Source organism: Monodelphis domestica, chromosome 2 (genome assembly GCF_027887165.1).
Source record: "Monodelphis domestica isolate mMonDom1 chromosome 2, mMonDom1.pri, whole genome shotgun sequence".
Taxonomy (NCBI): Eukaryota; Metazoa; Chordata; class Mammalia; order Didelphimorphia; family Didelphidae; genus Monodelphis; species Monodelphis domestica.
The window spans coordinates 172,573,388-172,590,227 of record NC_077228.1 but is presented as its reverse complement, the minus strand read 5'-3'; the positions used below and the strand labels follow the sequence as shown (position 1 = coordinate 172,590,227).

The window sequence follows — 16,840 nt, the reverse complement described above, 5'->3', positions numbered from 1 at the left end:
GACAAAGAAAGAGCTGTGTGAGGTCTGGGGATCCGAGGCTTCCTTCCCTTCCCTCCTCTCCAGCTGCTGGAGGCTTCTGTTCTTGGCACCCATCCCCTTTCTGATCAAAAGTTCTCTTCCTGAAATAAGACTCTTCCTTGCCTCCTCTTTGGCCACATCTCAAATCCTCTCAGGCTACAACCTGAGAGGATGGGAGGGTGAGGTTGCAGGAAGCTCTGAGGTCATTCGGTTGGTCCAGCCCATGATCTTAAGCTCCTGCTCTGGACCAAGGGGCTGCTGGGATTAGCAGCCACGAGCTAATGCTCTTGCTTTGGCCCAGTTAGCAGCTTACATAAATGGGACCGGGAATCAGAGATTTGTTTTTGTTGGCACAGAGCATAAGTGATCTGTGTGAGAGAGTTGGGAAATATGTGTTTGTGTTCTTCTCTAGTTTTGATGTTCACAAGTTTACATGGAGAGAGAAGACAAAAAATGAAGATGACTGCCTCCATCCCACTTTCCCCATTCCCCAAACCCACAACCAGAAGCCAAGAATGGGGAAGGTCAGGGCTGACCCCAGTTCTTTGGCCTTCATCATAAAATCCAAAGAATGTGAGGCATTTATCACTTGGCTGGGTGAATCCTGCCCCACCAGGGAGCTGGGATTCTAGCAGCTCCAGGTACAAAAGGCTAATTTCCAGAGTCTGATCCAAGTTCCTTGGAGCCATAGGCAAGGCGCTGGTTTCCTTTTCTTTGAGGGAAAACCCAAGGAGGTGGTGGAAACGTCCTTCCCTAGAGAGCTTGGGGAATCCAGTAATTGTTACGAGTCAGAGCTGGGCCAGAGCCAGGCCTTCTTAGAATCAGAGAGCCAGAGTTGGCCCTGCCGTTATCCCAAGACCTCGAAATGGAGTACCTGCCTTCAGCGTGATGTGGGATGTGCAGCTGGGGTTGAACCAGTCATTCTCTCTGCCCTCCAAGAGCACACAGGCTGAGAGCGACAATCCTGCCATGGGCAGGGAGAGATACCAGTGCCCAATAGCCAGCTGAGAATCAATGTCGCTGTATAACTTATATCAAATTGTTCACTGCCGCAGGGAGAGGGCTGGGGAAGGGGAGAATTTGGAACTCAAAATGTTAGAAATGCTAAAAATTGCTTTGGTATGCAATTGGGGAAAAACATGACTGGAGTTAGAAAGGAATTAATATTTGCTTATCTGCACAGTCCAATTGGATGAGAGTTTATTAAGCACTTGTTTCATACAAGGAATTATGCTAGATCCTGAGAACACGAGAGGAAAGCTGGGTTCTGCCCAGAAGGAGCTTCCATCCTTCTGGATAGAAAGAGCAGGTCAACAGGTAAAGAATAAACATGACCATTTGAGGACCCTGATTCTACCCCAATTGACTGGTAATCAATTAGACTGATAAGGGAAGGAGAGATTTAATTGGATAAAGCAGGGAATTTTGTCACTATACATATAGAAATGTGACATAATAATAAGTGACAGAGGCATTGAAGTGGCTCAGTGGATAGAGAGCAAGACCTGGAGTCCTGAGAAAGTCTGATTTTAGATGCTTCCTAGCTGTGTGACCCTGGATGTGTCCCTTAACCCCAATTACCTAGCCCTTACCACTCTTCTGCCTTGAAACCATACTTAGTATCTATTCTAAGACTGAAGGTAAGGTTTTAAATAATAATATATAATTTATTATTATATATAAGCATATATAAACACATAAATATATACTATGAATAATAATAATTGTGGCATAATAATAATCTGGCAATTATATCTCGTTTGTCAAGTGGCTCTCCTCTCCCAACATACATATGTAACTATCTTTTTCTCTTTTTTTAAACCCTTACCTTCTGTTTTAGAATTGACACTAAGAACTGATTTTAAGGCAAAAGAGCAGTAAGGGCTAGGCAACTGGGGTTAAGTGACTTGTGCAAGACCACACAGCTAGGGAGTATATGAGGTCATATTGGAACCCAGGACCTCCTGACTCTGAGCTTCCTGCTCTATCCACTGTTACACCTCATTGCCCTATTTCTATTTTTTCTTTGTTGTCTTTGCCGTGGAAGTTCCCCCTGGGTGAAAGATGCCCCTCTACCCCCATCTTGGCATGAGAAAGAAGGGATGTGACACTCCACCCTCCTCCAACATCCCCCCCTCCACATGCCACCCCTGTTGAGAGTGGTGGCAGGGATTCAACTGGACCATTCCTGGGGCCCTTAAGACCTGGAGAGTCAATGAATTCACAATTTAGCGAACATTTTGAGTGCCCCCTATGCATAAAACATGGTGGCAGGGGCTGGGGCCCAGGCAATGGTTAACAGGCAGGGTTTGCCCTCCTGGGGTTTAAGGCATGATGGGAACATGAGATGGGGTGACAGCAGGTCCAGCTTTCCCCTTGGGCCTGCTAGAGACAACGCTTAAGAACCAGAAGGGCTCTCAGAAGTCAGGAAGTTCAAACTCCTCATTTTAGAGATTTAGACAGATAATGACTCGTCTAAGGCCACACACACAGGGAATGAGCGGCTGAACCCAGAGGGAGAAAACGGAAAAGCTGTCAATACTTGTCTCCCCAAGTCTAGTGTTTGGGAAGGGGTGTGTGGAGGAATAAACAAACCGTCTCTAAGAGAGTCTGAATATTGGGATCTGCAGAGGAAGGTGGGACTCCATTCAAGCCTCAGAGGTTCATTTATGGGCTGTTTATTCACCGGAGGAACAGAATTCATCACCCTCCTCCCAGCTCTGTCTTCTTCCCTCCATCCCTCTCAGCACCAGGATAAGTTTAGAAAGAGGAATGTCTCTCCACACCTCCCCCCCCCCCCACACGCAGGGTGGAGGTGTTGGCGTTTGTGGGGACAGCAAACAGCAGTTCCCGGCCTCCCAGGCTGAGTGCTGGACAGAGCCACGAAGGGATGCTCGTTGAAGCATTCTCCTGGCCTCTCAGGCAAATATTGACACACACGCTTCCCCTCCCTTTCTGGGGGGGGGGGCACATTCTGGGAGGATCCTGGCCAGAGACTAAGGAGCAGAGAAAACATGCACAGATGGGAAGATCAATATCTGAGCTCTAGTCCACCCATAACAAGGCTTGAGAAAGCCCATCTTTAGGTCAGTCTGGCCAGAAGGTCAGTCTTGAAGATGAAATGGGGGGGGGGGGGCTCCAGGAGGACTCCATGGAATTATCCCATAGAGAGAGTAGCAAATCTGGAAAGTCAAAATTCCATCTGATTGGTCTAAGGATTCACGAGGGCTCTCTGAGATGGAGAATTTTGATTCTCCCTTTCCCCCTTTCCTGATCATTCACCTTCTGAACTATCCTCTAAAGGGGCAGCAAGCTGATGGTCTAGCACAGAATACAGGCCTGGAATCAGAGATCTGAGTTCAAATGTGGCCTCAGACACTTTCTAGCTGGGCAACTGGGCAAATTGTTTCACAGCTGTCTGCCTCAGTTTCTCCAATAATGAAATGAAGATAATAACTACCATGTTGGGTTGTTTTTTAGGGTCAAAGGAGATACTTGCAAAAAGCTCTTTGCTCTGTGCCTGGCACAGAGTATCAGATAAATGCTTATTCCCTTTCCATGGAAAAAGGAGGAAGGGCTACATTGTTTCTCAGTGAATGTTTGAAAGAAAAAGAGTTAAGTGTGTACTACATGCAAAACACTATGACAAGTGGTGAGGCTACAAATAGAAAAGAAAGACAATCCCTGCTTTCAAGGAGCTCACATTCTAATAGGAGACAACACAGCTGTGGGGTTCAGTAGTAGGGCAGATGGTAAGTCTCAGTGGTTTTGAGGGTGCAGAAGCAGGGAAGATGGTAATGCCTGGGGGTCTGGAGGTTGACTGCAGCAGGGTAAGACAGCTAGCTTCTTTCAAGAATGATCTTCATGTTTATGGTCAAGGATCAAAGGATCACAATACTAGACTTAAAAGGAACTTTAGAGATCATTTGATCCATCCTCCTTATTTTACAGATAAGGAAATAGAAATCCAGAGAAACAGAGAGTAGGTGGCTGAGAGGCCAACCTCCCTACAGAGGGGGACATTTAAGAGACTTACTCTGACCTACCAGATCACCTAGTGACTAGTATCCAAGTGTCCTCCTCAGTGCCAGGCTTTCCTAACTAATAAATAAGAAGAGTGGTATAGCGGAAAGAACTCTAGGCTGGAGGCAGGAGACCTGGGTTTAATACTTTCTAGTTGTGTGACCCGGGGAAGGTAACCCCACCTTTATGAGTCTTAGTGTCTTCTATAAAATGGAAGGGGGTAGTGGTAAGAATTATTTCTTGACACACTATTTGTGACAATAGCTCTTTGAAAAATTTTAGTGCATTTTTGGGGGGAGAGATCTGTGTTTTCTTTTTAAAAAACTTTTACCTTTCATCTTGGAATCAATAGTGTGTATTGGTTCTAAGGCAAAAGAGTGGTAAGGGCTAGGCAATGGGGGTTAAGTGACTTGCCCTGGGTCACATAGCTAGGAAGTGTCTGAGGCCAGATTTTAACCCAAGACCTCCCATCTCTGGGCCTGACTCTCAATCCACCAAGCCACCTAGCTGCCCCCAACGGACCGTGTTTTCTTTTGCAACATAGCTAATTTGGAAATATTCTGCATGACTGCATATGCATAATCTCTATCAAAATCAGGTGCCTTCTCAAGGAGGGAATAGAGGAGGAAGGGAAGGAGAGAATTTGGAACTCAAAGTTTTAAAAAGTGAATATTAAAATTTTTGTTTACATGTAATTATGGAAAATTTTTAAAAAGAAAAAATAGAAATCTTAGGGCAATGTTGAAATGTGAGTTGTGACTCTTAAGAGTAAATTTGGCAGTGGAGCAAGAGAAAGAAACAATTCAAAAATGCTATATAACTATAAGGTAACTTCAAGCTTGACTCAAGGCCTCCCTTCATTGTACCTGACATCCCAGGTCTATCTTTCACTGAATACAGAGTTGCCTCCAACACTGCTGGTCCCACCATAGATTAAGTTAGAGATCGTGGTCCCCATCCTAAGTCCTCCTTTGGCTTCTAGATGCCAAACTGTTTGATGTTCTAGTTTTGATGGCATGGAAGGACAGCCTAGAAGTGCTATTGCTGAAGGACACAGCTTTATGGAGAGATGTAGGGAGGTCTGTGTTGAGAGTAAACACAGATCCTCTCACTGGCTGGAGGCCAAGACACAGGTTGAGGTCCAAGGACATTGAAAAGTCAGCACATTTTGGTCAACAAGAGCTAGGGGCAGTTTCAGTGCCATAGAATAATAATAATAATGGCTCATCCAAAGATAGAATGAGATTGGGGGAGAGATAAAGGGAAGAAAGGAAGGAAGGAAATCTGGAAAGAAGAAAGAAAACTAGGACCAAGAGGGGAGGGCAGGACAGGACAGGATGCTGGAGTCTGTACTGAGTAGCCAGCACTTGGCACATGGCATAGAGCCCCCCCCCCCAAGGGGAAGTGGAAATTGCCAAAGAGACATCAGGGCTGCTTCACAATCTTGCCTAGGGCTGGCCCTGTAGCTGGGGGCCCTTCAGCACAGGTGTTTATAATCTTGTTTAGACACCTGGAAAACACCCATCCAAAACAGAGTTTCTATAGTCTTTGGAGCCCAGACTTGCCCAGAGACCTTTCTTCTAGCACGGATTCTAAAATCAGAGGTTAGGTTTTGTAGGGGCCTTTGGGTAATCCAAGGTCTTGCTTTGGGATAATAACATTTCTGAACTCCTAATAGGTCTTGCCACTTCTTGTCTGTGTCACTTGTCCAATTCATCCATTATTCACATGTCACTTCCTGAATCATCTTCCGAAAACACTGCTAGGATCATGTCACCCATCATGTCTACTCAAAAACTTTCTGTGTCTCCCAGAATTAAATATCAATTCCTGATTCTAGCATTCAAGGACTTCCATAATCAGGTTCCAGCTCATATTATTGCTTTTCCCATACCCCACCCTCTAGTAAGCAGGATTGCTCTCCTTCCCCCATTTTTGAATTATTATTGTGTATGTCTTTGTTCCCCATTTTAAAGAGAGCACTGTGTACAGGAGAACACATTTTAGGGGGTTGCCAGCCCTGCCCACCTCAATCTCAATCAATTTCCAAGAAGTTCCTCTTTTCCTTTAAGGCCAGCTCATGTACTGCCAATAAGTAGGGAAGGGGAGAGAGAGAGAGAGAGAAATGGATAGATGGCTATAGATAGATGGAGAGAGAGAGAGGTTCAAAGATAGAGATAGATGAAACAGACAGAAAGTCACAGACAGATATAGAGATAGATGAACAGATAGATTATATAGAGAGATAAATAGATGGAAATAGATATAGAAGGTAAGTAGATGAGATGTTCATAGATCTATATTTATATATATATCATATAGCTATATTTACATATACATCTTCTTATTTCCAGAAAATGCTCTACACACAACAGTTCTTGAACAACTCAACAACTCAAACTCTGGTCCTCCCAACTTCATATCTATTGCTCATTCGATTATATTGTGAAGGAGGTACCAGCTAGTATTACCAGCTAGCCAAGTCCCAGGTTCAACCAATAGCAACATCTTTCTGAATTTCCCGAGACATAAGAATGCCTCTGCCCCCTAGCAATATACCTAAATAGGATGCCCAGTTGAGGTGGAAACAAAATGGGGTAGCAAGGTGGCTCTGGATCAAGAGTCATTCCTAGAGATGGAAGGTCCTGGGTTCAAATCTTATCTTAGATACTTCCTAGTTGTGTGACCCTGGGCAAGTCACTTAACTCCCATTGCCTAGCCCTTGCCACTCTTCAGCCTTGGAACTAATACACAGTATTGATTCAAAAACTGAAGGTAAGAGTTTTTTTTTAAAAAGGATTTTATGCTAGGAGGGAAGGTAAAGGGTTTTGTTTGTTTTTTGAAAAGAGACTTAGCTCAAGTGTCCCTACTTCTACCAGGCTTCCCAGCTAGTTGCTAGTGTCCCTTCCTGTAACAGTTAAATTAGTTTCTAGTAATAAAAGTATTATATTTTATGAGGTTTATTAAAGATTATCAGAAATCAAGGATACAAAATAATAAACCACATGCCTAGGGCTGATTAGCCCATTCATAGCTTACTCACTCACTACATCTTGCAAATCCAAGTAGAGGAAGAGCTTGGGAGGCAGAGAGCCCATTAAATACTAAATTGTGACCTGGCCCAGGTGGAGACTCAGGTGAGATTATGGGGAATTCTGGGATGTACCAAGGACTTCTGGGGATTGAAGTCTGGGGTTCAAATCTCCATTTTAACATACCCCTCTGTGATCGTATTGGGAAACCAGTTTCCCCAAAAGGATCACAGAAACATAATCAACTTAAAAATTACAATAATTTGAGGATAAGAGGAAAAAAAAACAAAACCAATGATTACTAGGCGCAGTGACAAAAAGTCAGTTAGGGGGTAGTCTCCTTTGGCATAAGAGTATACATACAAAACAAATGCATTCAAACCCCACACCCAAAGTTCATTCTTGATCTTTCTTGTTCAGCTTGTGGTCTGTGGAGGCATCTTCATGGTGTCTTCTCCAAACAGTTCAGTTTCTGGATTTGGAGAGGTAGCATGTTTCTTAACCTAAAATTTCTCTCTCAAGGAATTTAAACTTTGCAATTTAAAATAATAAAGTTATACATACCCCCCCTGAAGAGGGTGATTGAAAAACACAGGGATCACTTAGGGATGCATGGCTGAGTTATGAGGTATATGAATCAATTGGCAAGAGAAATAAACATCAGAAAAATCCAAATAAAAAAGATAATTTCTGGATGAAATATAGACTATCAAAGTCTTATGTGTAAAAATTCCAAGTAAAGGAAAAATAAATCTATAACAGGTCCTTGAATCAGGACCCAGTTAAAATGATATAAGCAAGTAAGCATTTACCCAGTCAGTAGCCAGAACTACAGAAATATGCCACATTATGAAAGACTCAAAAGATATCCTGTGAAATATGCCATGCTTGTAACTTCCTGTTTGGAAAAGTCTCTTCCTTCCCCTCGTCTCCCCCTGTGGTCCCTGTAGCCTAAGGAAGAACACCCCCGTTTTTTTTTACCAGCTGGTGTTTGTGAGTCCTGAAGAAACTAGGACAGCTACCAGCAGACTAGGTCCTGGGGCTGGGCCTGAGGCGATGAGCCATCTGGGTCGGAGGCCAGACTTGCTGGGGCTGGGGCTGGGGCTGGGCCAGGGGCCGGAGCAGGAGCCAGGAGGGCAGGGCCGGGACTAGGTGAGCGATCTGAATCAAGAATCAAGAATCAGCTCAAGAATCAGCTTTGCTGAAAAGCCTTGGCAGGAGTCTGGAGTTCTATGATTCTCTATCTCCTCCCTTCTACAGACGTGCCCCGTGATATACTGACCCAGGTGCCTGGCGCCCCCATCACTCTGACCTGCCTGAATGAGGAGCTGAAGAATAATGCCACCATTCGCTGGACATTGGAGGACAAGCCTATAGGCCCACAGCTTGGTCAAAGGGAGATGGTGGGGGGCAAGCTATTACTGAGGTCCGTGCAGTACAGTGACTCAGGAAACTATACATGCTACGTGAATGGCAGCCTGGTGAGGACCTTACCTCTGCTAGTTGTTGGTGAGTAACGCCCCCAGCTTTGTTCTGCCACCATTTTTTAAATTGATTTTTATTTCAAAATATTTTTCCACATTTACATGATTCGTTTTCTTTCCCTCCTCCACCCCAGAGCCAACAAATAATTCCACTGGGTTATACAAATGTTATCACTTGATACCTATTTCCAAATTATTCATTTTTGCTATAAAGCCTAAACCCCAAATCACATCCCCATATATGCCTGTGATAAGTGATGTCATAGGTTTTGCTTTTGCATTTCTACTTCCCTAGTTATTTCTTTCAATGTTCTGCCACTATTCTTTTGGAAGATCCTTCAATACATTCTCCATTGCCTCAAAGGCCATGGAGCCTTTCTCTAATTAAATTTTCATAATGCTGTTGGGCTAAACTTCCTTAGAATTTAAACTAACTTCATGTCACACTCTTTTGCTTAAAACTCTTTGGTAGCTCCCTACTGACTGCTGGGTTAAATTCTGATTCTTTTCCTTGGCATTCAAGACCCTCCATAATCCAGGGCTACCTTCCACCTCACCATCCCCAGCTTTCCTGATTTATTTTACATTGCCTACTTCTACATTTCTAATTCCAGACCAAATTGGACAATTTCCCCCCATACCCCAATATACACCAACCTCAGTACTTTTGCCTCTTTGCCCCTTTCGCCTACCGAATTTCTATCTAGTCTCTAAAGCCCACCTGAAATGCCATCCCTTTCTGAAAGCCTTTAAAAAACTATCAACTTCCATCTTAGAATCAATACTATGTATTGGTTCCAAGACAGAAGAGCAGTTAAGGCTAGGCAATGGGGGTGAAGTGACTTGTCCAGGTCACACAGCTGGGAAGTGTTTGGAGCCATATTTGAATCCAGGACCTCCTGTCTCTAGGCCTGGCTCTCAATCCACTGAGCCACCTAATTCTCCCTGAAAAGTCTTCTTCAAACTCTGCTATCATTGCCAACCTTCTTTCTTAGACCTTACATGGAGAATTTTGCATGGCATCTTTCTAATGCACTTGTGTAAAATTTGGTTTTAGACTTATGTGTGTTTGTATTATTATATTCTCTTTCTAAACTGTATGCCTCATGAGGGCAGATACCTTTTCATATTTAAACTTGCCATCTTCCTCAGTGCCTCATACTGTGTATAGATATTTGTTGATTGAACACTCTCAGATATGTGCCATACCTGAAAAGACCTCTTTAATATCCTGTTATTTACTTGGACCAAGAAATTACAGGAAAAGCCTATTATATTTGCCAGCAAGTGACAAGTACTGGAGAATATTTTGGCTCTTGGCTGAGTCAGGTATTTTGTAGCTAAAGACCAAAAGAGCTCAGAACTCTACTCATATACTAAGTTAGTTTGTTTGGTCTCAACTGGTGTTGGAAATATATTGCCTCTTGAGGACAACTAGGTAACTCTGTGGTTTGAGAGTCAGACCTAGAGATGGGAGGTTCTAGGTTCAAATCTGGCCTCAAACACTTCCTAGTTGTGTGATCCTGGGCAAGTCACTTAACCCCCATTGCAGAGCCGTTACCACTCTTCTGCCTTGGGACTCATACACAGTATTGATTCCAAGATAGAAGGGAAAGGCAAAAATAAAAAAAGAAATATACGCCTCCTTCTCTTATGTGTTATCTCAATGACCTGGAAGATACCTTAAATAATAAAAGGAGGGGGACAGTTAGTTGGCTCAGTGGATAGAGATCCAGGCCTAGGGACTAGGTCCTGGGTTCAAATGTGACCCCAGACACTTCCTCAAGTTCAGTGGAGGCTTGGACCTTAGCAAAAAAAGATAAAAGTGGGCCTGTGACTGATTGATTGATTGCAGAGAACAATTAGAACATAAATAGAAAGGACAGTGGGGTTTGGAGTGAGGCTTGAACTGCTTATGGGCACCGATTATGTTATTTCCTAATTTGTAGGGCATTTCCCCTCTTTCATGTTAAGAATGAGGAAGCTGAAGATGTTCAAAATTCCTTTTCTTGACATTAAAGGTCAAACTATTAAATGAGGCTTAGATATTCTCTGAGATTTCCTCTATTCTCAAAGCTTGAAGAAAAAGAACTCATGATGCAGAATCACTATGGGAATGAGAAGATATTGATTCAAATCCTATTTTTTACTCTTGCTACAAGCTCATTTATTGTTGTTAAGTCATTCCAGTCTTGTGTGACTCTTCATGACCCCATTGGGGGTCTTATTGGGGAAAATACTGGAATGATTTGCCATTTCTTTCTCTAGGTCATTTTACAGACAAGGAAACAGAGGCAAATAGAGTTAAGTGACTTGCCAAGGGTCACCCAGCTAGTATCTAAGGCTAGATTTGAGTTAGAATCTTCCTAATTCTAGACCCATTCTCTCCACTGCCCATGGGCCCCCTTAACCTCTTTTTAACTCAGTTTCTATATCTGTAAAAGGAAAGTGTTGTACTAAATGGTCCCTTTCCAAATTTTCTAAATGTTCTTTAACCTTCTGATTCTCCTTCCTAGGAGGGACGTAAGCTCTCTGGCACCCCTGATTTTTACAAAGTCCTAATTAGAATGTAATGTACTGTTCACCCTTTGAGGAATATGGGAATCCCGTACAGGGTATGAAGCTCTGTGTTTTCCAGATTTCTTCTCTTTAAACTGCCTGGTCCTCTCACACCCTAGAAGAAGACTTTTCTTGTCTGTTACTGGGACGAAATTCCCTATTTTTCTCTGCCTTTCCTTTTCAGATCCTCCTGAAGAGCCTGTGCTTTCGTGCCATTGGAAGAGTTTCGTTAGCAGGATTCAGTGCGAATGGAGCCCCCAGAGGAAACCATCCCCACAGACGGAGGCTGTCTTGTTAGTGAGGCATGTGTAAGTGTCTTGGGACATGATCTCATCTTAAAATCAGACCATCAGGGGCAGCTTGGTGGCAAAGTGTATAGAGAATCAGGCTAGAGTTGGGAGTGCTCGGGTTCAAATGGTTTCAAAAAATCCTAGTGATGTTGGGCGAGCCACTTCACCCTAATTATCTAGCTCTTAGTATTCTTCTGCCTTGGATCCAATACTTAATGTCAATTCTAAGACAGAAAGTAAGGGCTTAATAACTAATTAATTAAATGCCAATTGGAATGGTCCCAACAAGGAGATACTGGGTATGAATAACTTAACCTCGTTAATTGCACTCTTGTCCATTAGCACCAAGGTCCTTTTATGAAAATGTACCCAACTAGTGGACTCACAATTAACAGATACCAATTCCCATAGTATTTCTCACTTTGTTGTTCATTTAAAGCCAATATGGCTCTGTTAATACTCTTGGGGGGCGGGGGAGGAGGCAGCTAGGAGGCACAGTGGATAGAGATGGTGAGGTCCGGAGACCAGAGATCCTGGGTTCAAATGTGGCCTCATATACTTCCTAGCTGTGTGACTGTGGGCAAGTCACTTAACCCCTTTTGCCTAGCCCTTGCTTTTTTGTCTTAGAATTGTTACTAAGAGACAAAGAGTTATTTTTAAAAATCAGATAATCCTGAGGAGGGGAGAGAGGGTATTTAGACGTCATGACTCATGAAGCACTAGGTGTTGAGGGGAAAAGAAAGAAAATATCTACTGGACTGAGGCATGGCATGCTCTGAGGAGCTCCAGTTAGGCCCCTAAAAATATCTTCCCCTCCTGGTTCACGATGATGGCAAATGTCAGAAGGCAGAAGTAGGAGTAACTGATAGAAGTTACACAGAGGCCAAATTTAGCTCAGTCTAAGGAACAACTTCCTTCCAGTTAGAACTGTCTGAGAATAGGCTGCCTCAGGAGGTGGTGAGTTCCCTGTCACTGAAAGTTTCCAGGGCAGATTATATGACTGACTATTTCTTACACTCTAGAGGTGCAGGTCAGAGGAGATGGCCTCTAAGGTTTCTTCAAACTCTGAAATTCTGATTTTATGCCTTGAAATTCCACCATCATGGAGTAAATTCTTGGGCTTATTATCATTATTAACTTATTTATAGCTAGCATTTACATAGATTTTAAGGTTTTCGGAAGGTTTTACATATCTTATCTCATTTGGTCCTCACAACAACTTTGGGAGATGCTCTCTTATTAAAATGCAAGTAAGCCAAGTAGAAATAACATATTGTCATGCCTGGCACATAGAAAGTACTTAATAAATGTTTGTTGACTTGACTTGAATGTGAGATGAGACAAGAGAGAGAGAGACAGAAAGAGAAAGAAATTGAGGCAGAGACAAAGACAGAAAGAGAGACAGAGATAGAGAAAGTGAGAAAGAGACACAGAAAGAGACAGAAAGACAGGCAGAAATCAAGGCAGAGAGAGAAAGAGATGGAAAGAAAAGAGAAATAGAAGCAGAGACTGAGTCAGAGACAATAAGAGAGACTGAAAAAGAAACAGAAAGAAGAAATAGAAGCAGAGACAGAGAAATTGAGGCAGAGACAGAAAGACAGAGATAAAGACAGAGAGAGAGATGAGAGAGAGAAGCAGAGAGATGGAAAGAGAGACAGAAAGAAGAGAGAAATAGAGGTAGAGACAGAGACTGAAAGACATAAAGAAGAGACAAATAGAGGCAGAGACAGAGACAGAAAGAGAGACAAAGGCAGAGAGACTGAAAGAGAGACCGAAAATGAGCACTTGCTGGAGAAACAAGGGGAGGGTAGACCTGGATACTCCAGCTAGGTAGGGTACCATGAAGGCACAGGGCATGTAGGGATGGGGGCAATAAGGGTGAGAAGGGGGGATGCCAAAAGAGGAAGCAGAAGGTGCCAAAGATACACTGGGCCTGTTTCACAATCTTGTCATTAACTGACAGCCCTGCAGCTGAGGCCCCTTCACTCCAAATGTTTTCCAGCCTAATCTAAACCAGATAAACACCCAGATCAGATTCACAGATTCTCCAGTGCCACACCGTGCCCTAAAATCTCCCCAAAGGATTTATAATTATTATTACCAGTAGTCTCCCAAAGCTTCTCTTGATGGTCCACAGGCTCAGGGTCGGTTTTATATTAAAATTTGCAATCCAAAATCTATAAATGAAGAGTTAGGTCTTGCCCCATTGCTAAAAACCACTAAAGATTATTCAAAGCTGTTGCTTATTTAAGAATCATTTCCCAAGAAAAGGATATAGACATCTCCTGGCTTATCTGATTTACTAATAATATTGTGTTTCAAGTCTTTGTTTGTAAATGGGCTACTTAGAACTCAGAGTTTATCCGTAGTCATATCAGGCCTATTATTGGCCCATAAGATAGATTCATCTTCCTGATAGACTCCCCTGGCCTCAGACAGTGGGTGACCCTGGGCAAGTCAATTCATCGTATTTGCCTCAGTTTCCTCATCTGTAAAATGAGCTGGAGAAGGAAATGGCAAACTGTGTCAGGATCTTTGCCAAAAAAAAAAAAAACCACCAAAATGGGGTCACAAAGAGTTGGATGCAACTAAACAACAAAGAAGCCCAGTGTGGTAAGATTACCAGGCTATAAAAGCATGCAAATGCTTGTTTATTTTGTGATGTGGCTGAAATCTTATATGTTCATTTGCAATGGGAAATAGCAGAAAACAGTGACAGAACACGCAGTGTACGTTATTTCCGCTAGAACTCTCTGCTTCAGCCTTCAGTATTTCCTGCGAAAGAATGCTCAGACTAAGCCTCTCAGGTTGATTCACACCAAAGAGTAACTGGATGCTGCTCAGAGGGAACAGCCAGAGAAGATGGAGAGGGAGCGGGTCATGGAACTTTTGGCCTGCCTAGCCTTTAGTCCCACCTTACTTTCCAGAGAAAATCCACAGAAAAGACAGGGCAAAGCATTTTCTGCTCAGGTAGTCATCACTGGAAGGGGCCTGTGGCCCAGCGTCCTCATTTTCCAGATGAGGAAACAGAGACCTGTGGAGGTAAAAGGACTGACCCAAGGTCTATCTCACAAATGGAAAGGACCAGAAGTAGGAGCTGAGGCAGGATCTTCTGAACTGAAAGTGGGGCCATATCCCAGGGTCCTGGATGTAGAGATTGCTCAAAGCACTTGTAGTACTTTATGTAACTACATTCGGACTGAGACCCTAGTATGCTCAATTAATTAAAATGAGAAGGTACAGATGGCCAGTGGCTAGAACACAGGGGCTGGAGTCAGGAAGACCTGTTCAACTCTGATACATACTGGCTGTGTGACCCTGGGCAAGACCCTGAGGGTAAAGCGGAAAAGCTGTCAATATCTCTTTCTTGGGGAATGAGTCTTAAAAACCTGCTTGCCTCCGTTTCCTCCTTTGTCCAATGAGCTAGAGAAGGAAATGACCAAACCATGCCAGCATCTTTGCCAAGAAAACCCCAAATGGAGTCATGGAGAGTCAAATTCGACTGGAATGACTGAATAGCAACAACATCTGAACCCATAGCCAGGGATTAATCTCTTGAAGCCTCTACTTTCTCATTTGCAAAATGGGAATAATATTTACAAGCAACTCACAGGGCAGTGGGGAGATGAAAATGAGAGAATAGAGGTGAAATAGGTTTAAACCGCAGGAGGTAGGGATACTGTGCAATGATTTTATTGGTAAAAGGATTTCTCAGATGAAAAAATTCCCTCTAGCAATGCAGGCTGTAACCTTCTTTGCCACTTAAACTCTTAGTTTCCCATATGATTTCTTACTTGTTTATATGGGTATAGGATTTGGGGTTTTCATTTTAAAAGATTACTCTGTTTTAAAAAAAATATTTTATTTATTTTATTTTATTTAAAAAAATTTTTTTCCATGGTTTCATGATTCTTGTTTTCTCCCTCCCTTTTTTCCTCCCCACTCTTGGTTGTTGACACTCTTGGAGTTGACAAGTTGACACTCTTGGAGTTGACAAGTAATTCCATTGGGTTATACATATGCAAATATGTATATATATACACATACATATATATACATATATATATCACTCAAATCCATTTCCATATTATTTATTTTTGTAAAAGAACAATCCTTTAACACCAAAACTCCAAATCACATACCCATATAAACAAGGGATGTCACATGTTTTCTTCTGGATTTCTACTCCCACATTAATTTTTAATTTTATTTTAAATTTTTTTCTGTGACTACATGATTCTTGTTGTCTCCCTCCACCCTCTTGGAGTTGACAAGCAATTCCACTGGGTTAAAATTAATGAAAAAAATAATAAAATCTTCGTTTCCTTAGAACATGGAGAAATTAGGTGACTCACCTGGAGACACACACACAGAGCCACTGGGTATTGAGTCAGGATTTTAAACCAGGGCTTCTTGGCTTCTAGGTCAGCTGTTATTTATCTTACTATTCTTCCTCTCATGTAAACCACAGAACAGCATAGAAATATCCGTTTTATTGTTGTTGAGTCAATGCAGTTGTGTCCAACTCTTTGTATCTTCTTTTGGGGCTTTCTTAGCAAAGATACTGGAATGGTTTACTATTTCCTTCTCCATCTCCTTTTACAGATGGGGAAACTGAGGCAAACAGGGTTAAATGACTTGTCTATGGTCACACAGCTAGTAAAGGTCTGCCTCTAGATCTGAACTCAGGACAGCTTTGCACTTTTATCTACTGTGCTATTTTGCCACCCTAGAAATGTAGTTATCATTTGCCAAATGGAATCTCTAGGTTTTTTTTTTTTTTACCACTTTTCACTTTTGGGTCTGTGCATCAGAGGCAATGCAAAGGGGATGCTGGAAATGAAATGTTTGGGGGTCTTGGTCTTGTGTCTCTGGCAGACAGAAGGAAGCGATGTTCCAGAAGCCATGCCAATACCTGCAAGGATCACAGAAGTTCTCCTGCCCCTTTCATCTTAGGCAAGAGGATGACTCGCTCTACTTGGTTGTCTTATGTGTCACCAATGGGGTCATGAGGAAGGTCAGCAAAGCCCAGCAATTCAGGGGTTATGAAGTCCGTAAGTATGCCCTGGCCTTCCCCAAGGAGAGCATAAGGGGGTGGGGGCTCCTAGTTAAACCCTTGTGGTGAGCCAACCATTTTTTAAAAAATCCTTCCCTTCCATCTTAGAATCAATATTGGTTCCAAAGCAGAAGAGAGGTGAGGGCTAGGCAATAGCCACACAGCTAGGAAGTATCTGAGGTCATATTTCAATCCAGGACCTCCTGTCTCTAGGTTGATGCTATGCCCACTGAGCTACTTAATGGTTCCAGAGAGCCATAATGCAAGGGTTGTGAGTAAGGGTATGCTGGTAAAAAATTTTTAAATAAATTATTTAAAAATCCTTACCTTTACCTTCCATCTTAGAATCAATACTAAATATTGGTTCCAAAACAAAGA

The 16,840-nt window shown here is 42.7% G+C and overlaps 1 protein-coding gene across 1 annotated transcript in view; it reads left to right on the top strand.

Moving 5' to 3' along the window:
- IL6R (interleukin 6 receptor) overlaps positions 1–16,840 on the top strand; it is a 65,602-nt gene that overhangs the window by 16,920 nt on the left and 31,842 nt on the right. Inside the window, exons 2-4 of the mRNA XM_007481993.3 lie at positions 8,334–8,582; positions 11,301–11,424; positions 16,285–16,460. Of these exons, the coding sequence (XP_007482055.1) occupies positions 8,334–8,582; positions 11,301–11,424; positions 16,285–16,460 (549 nt within the window). The remainder of the gene's footprint in view (positions 1–8,333; positions 8,583–11,300; positions 11,425–16,284; positions 16,461–16,840) is intronic.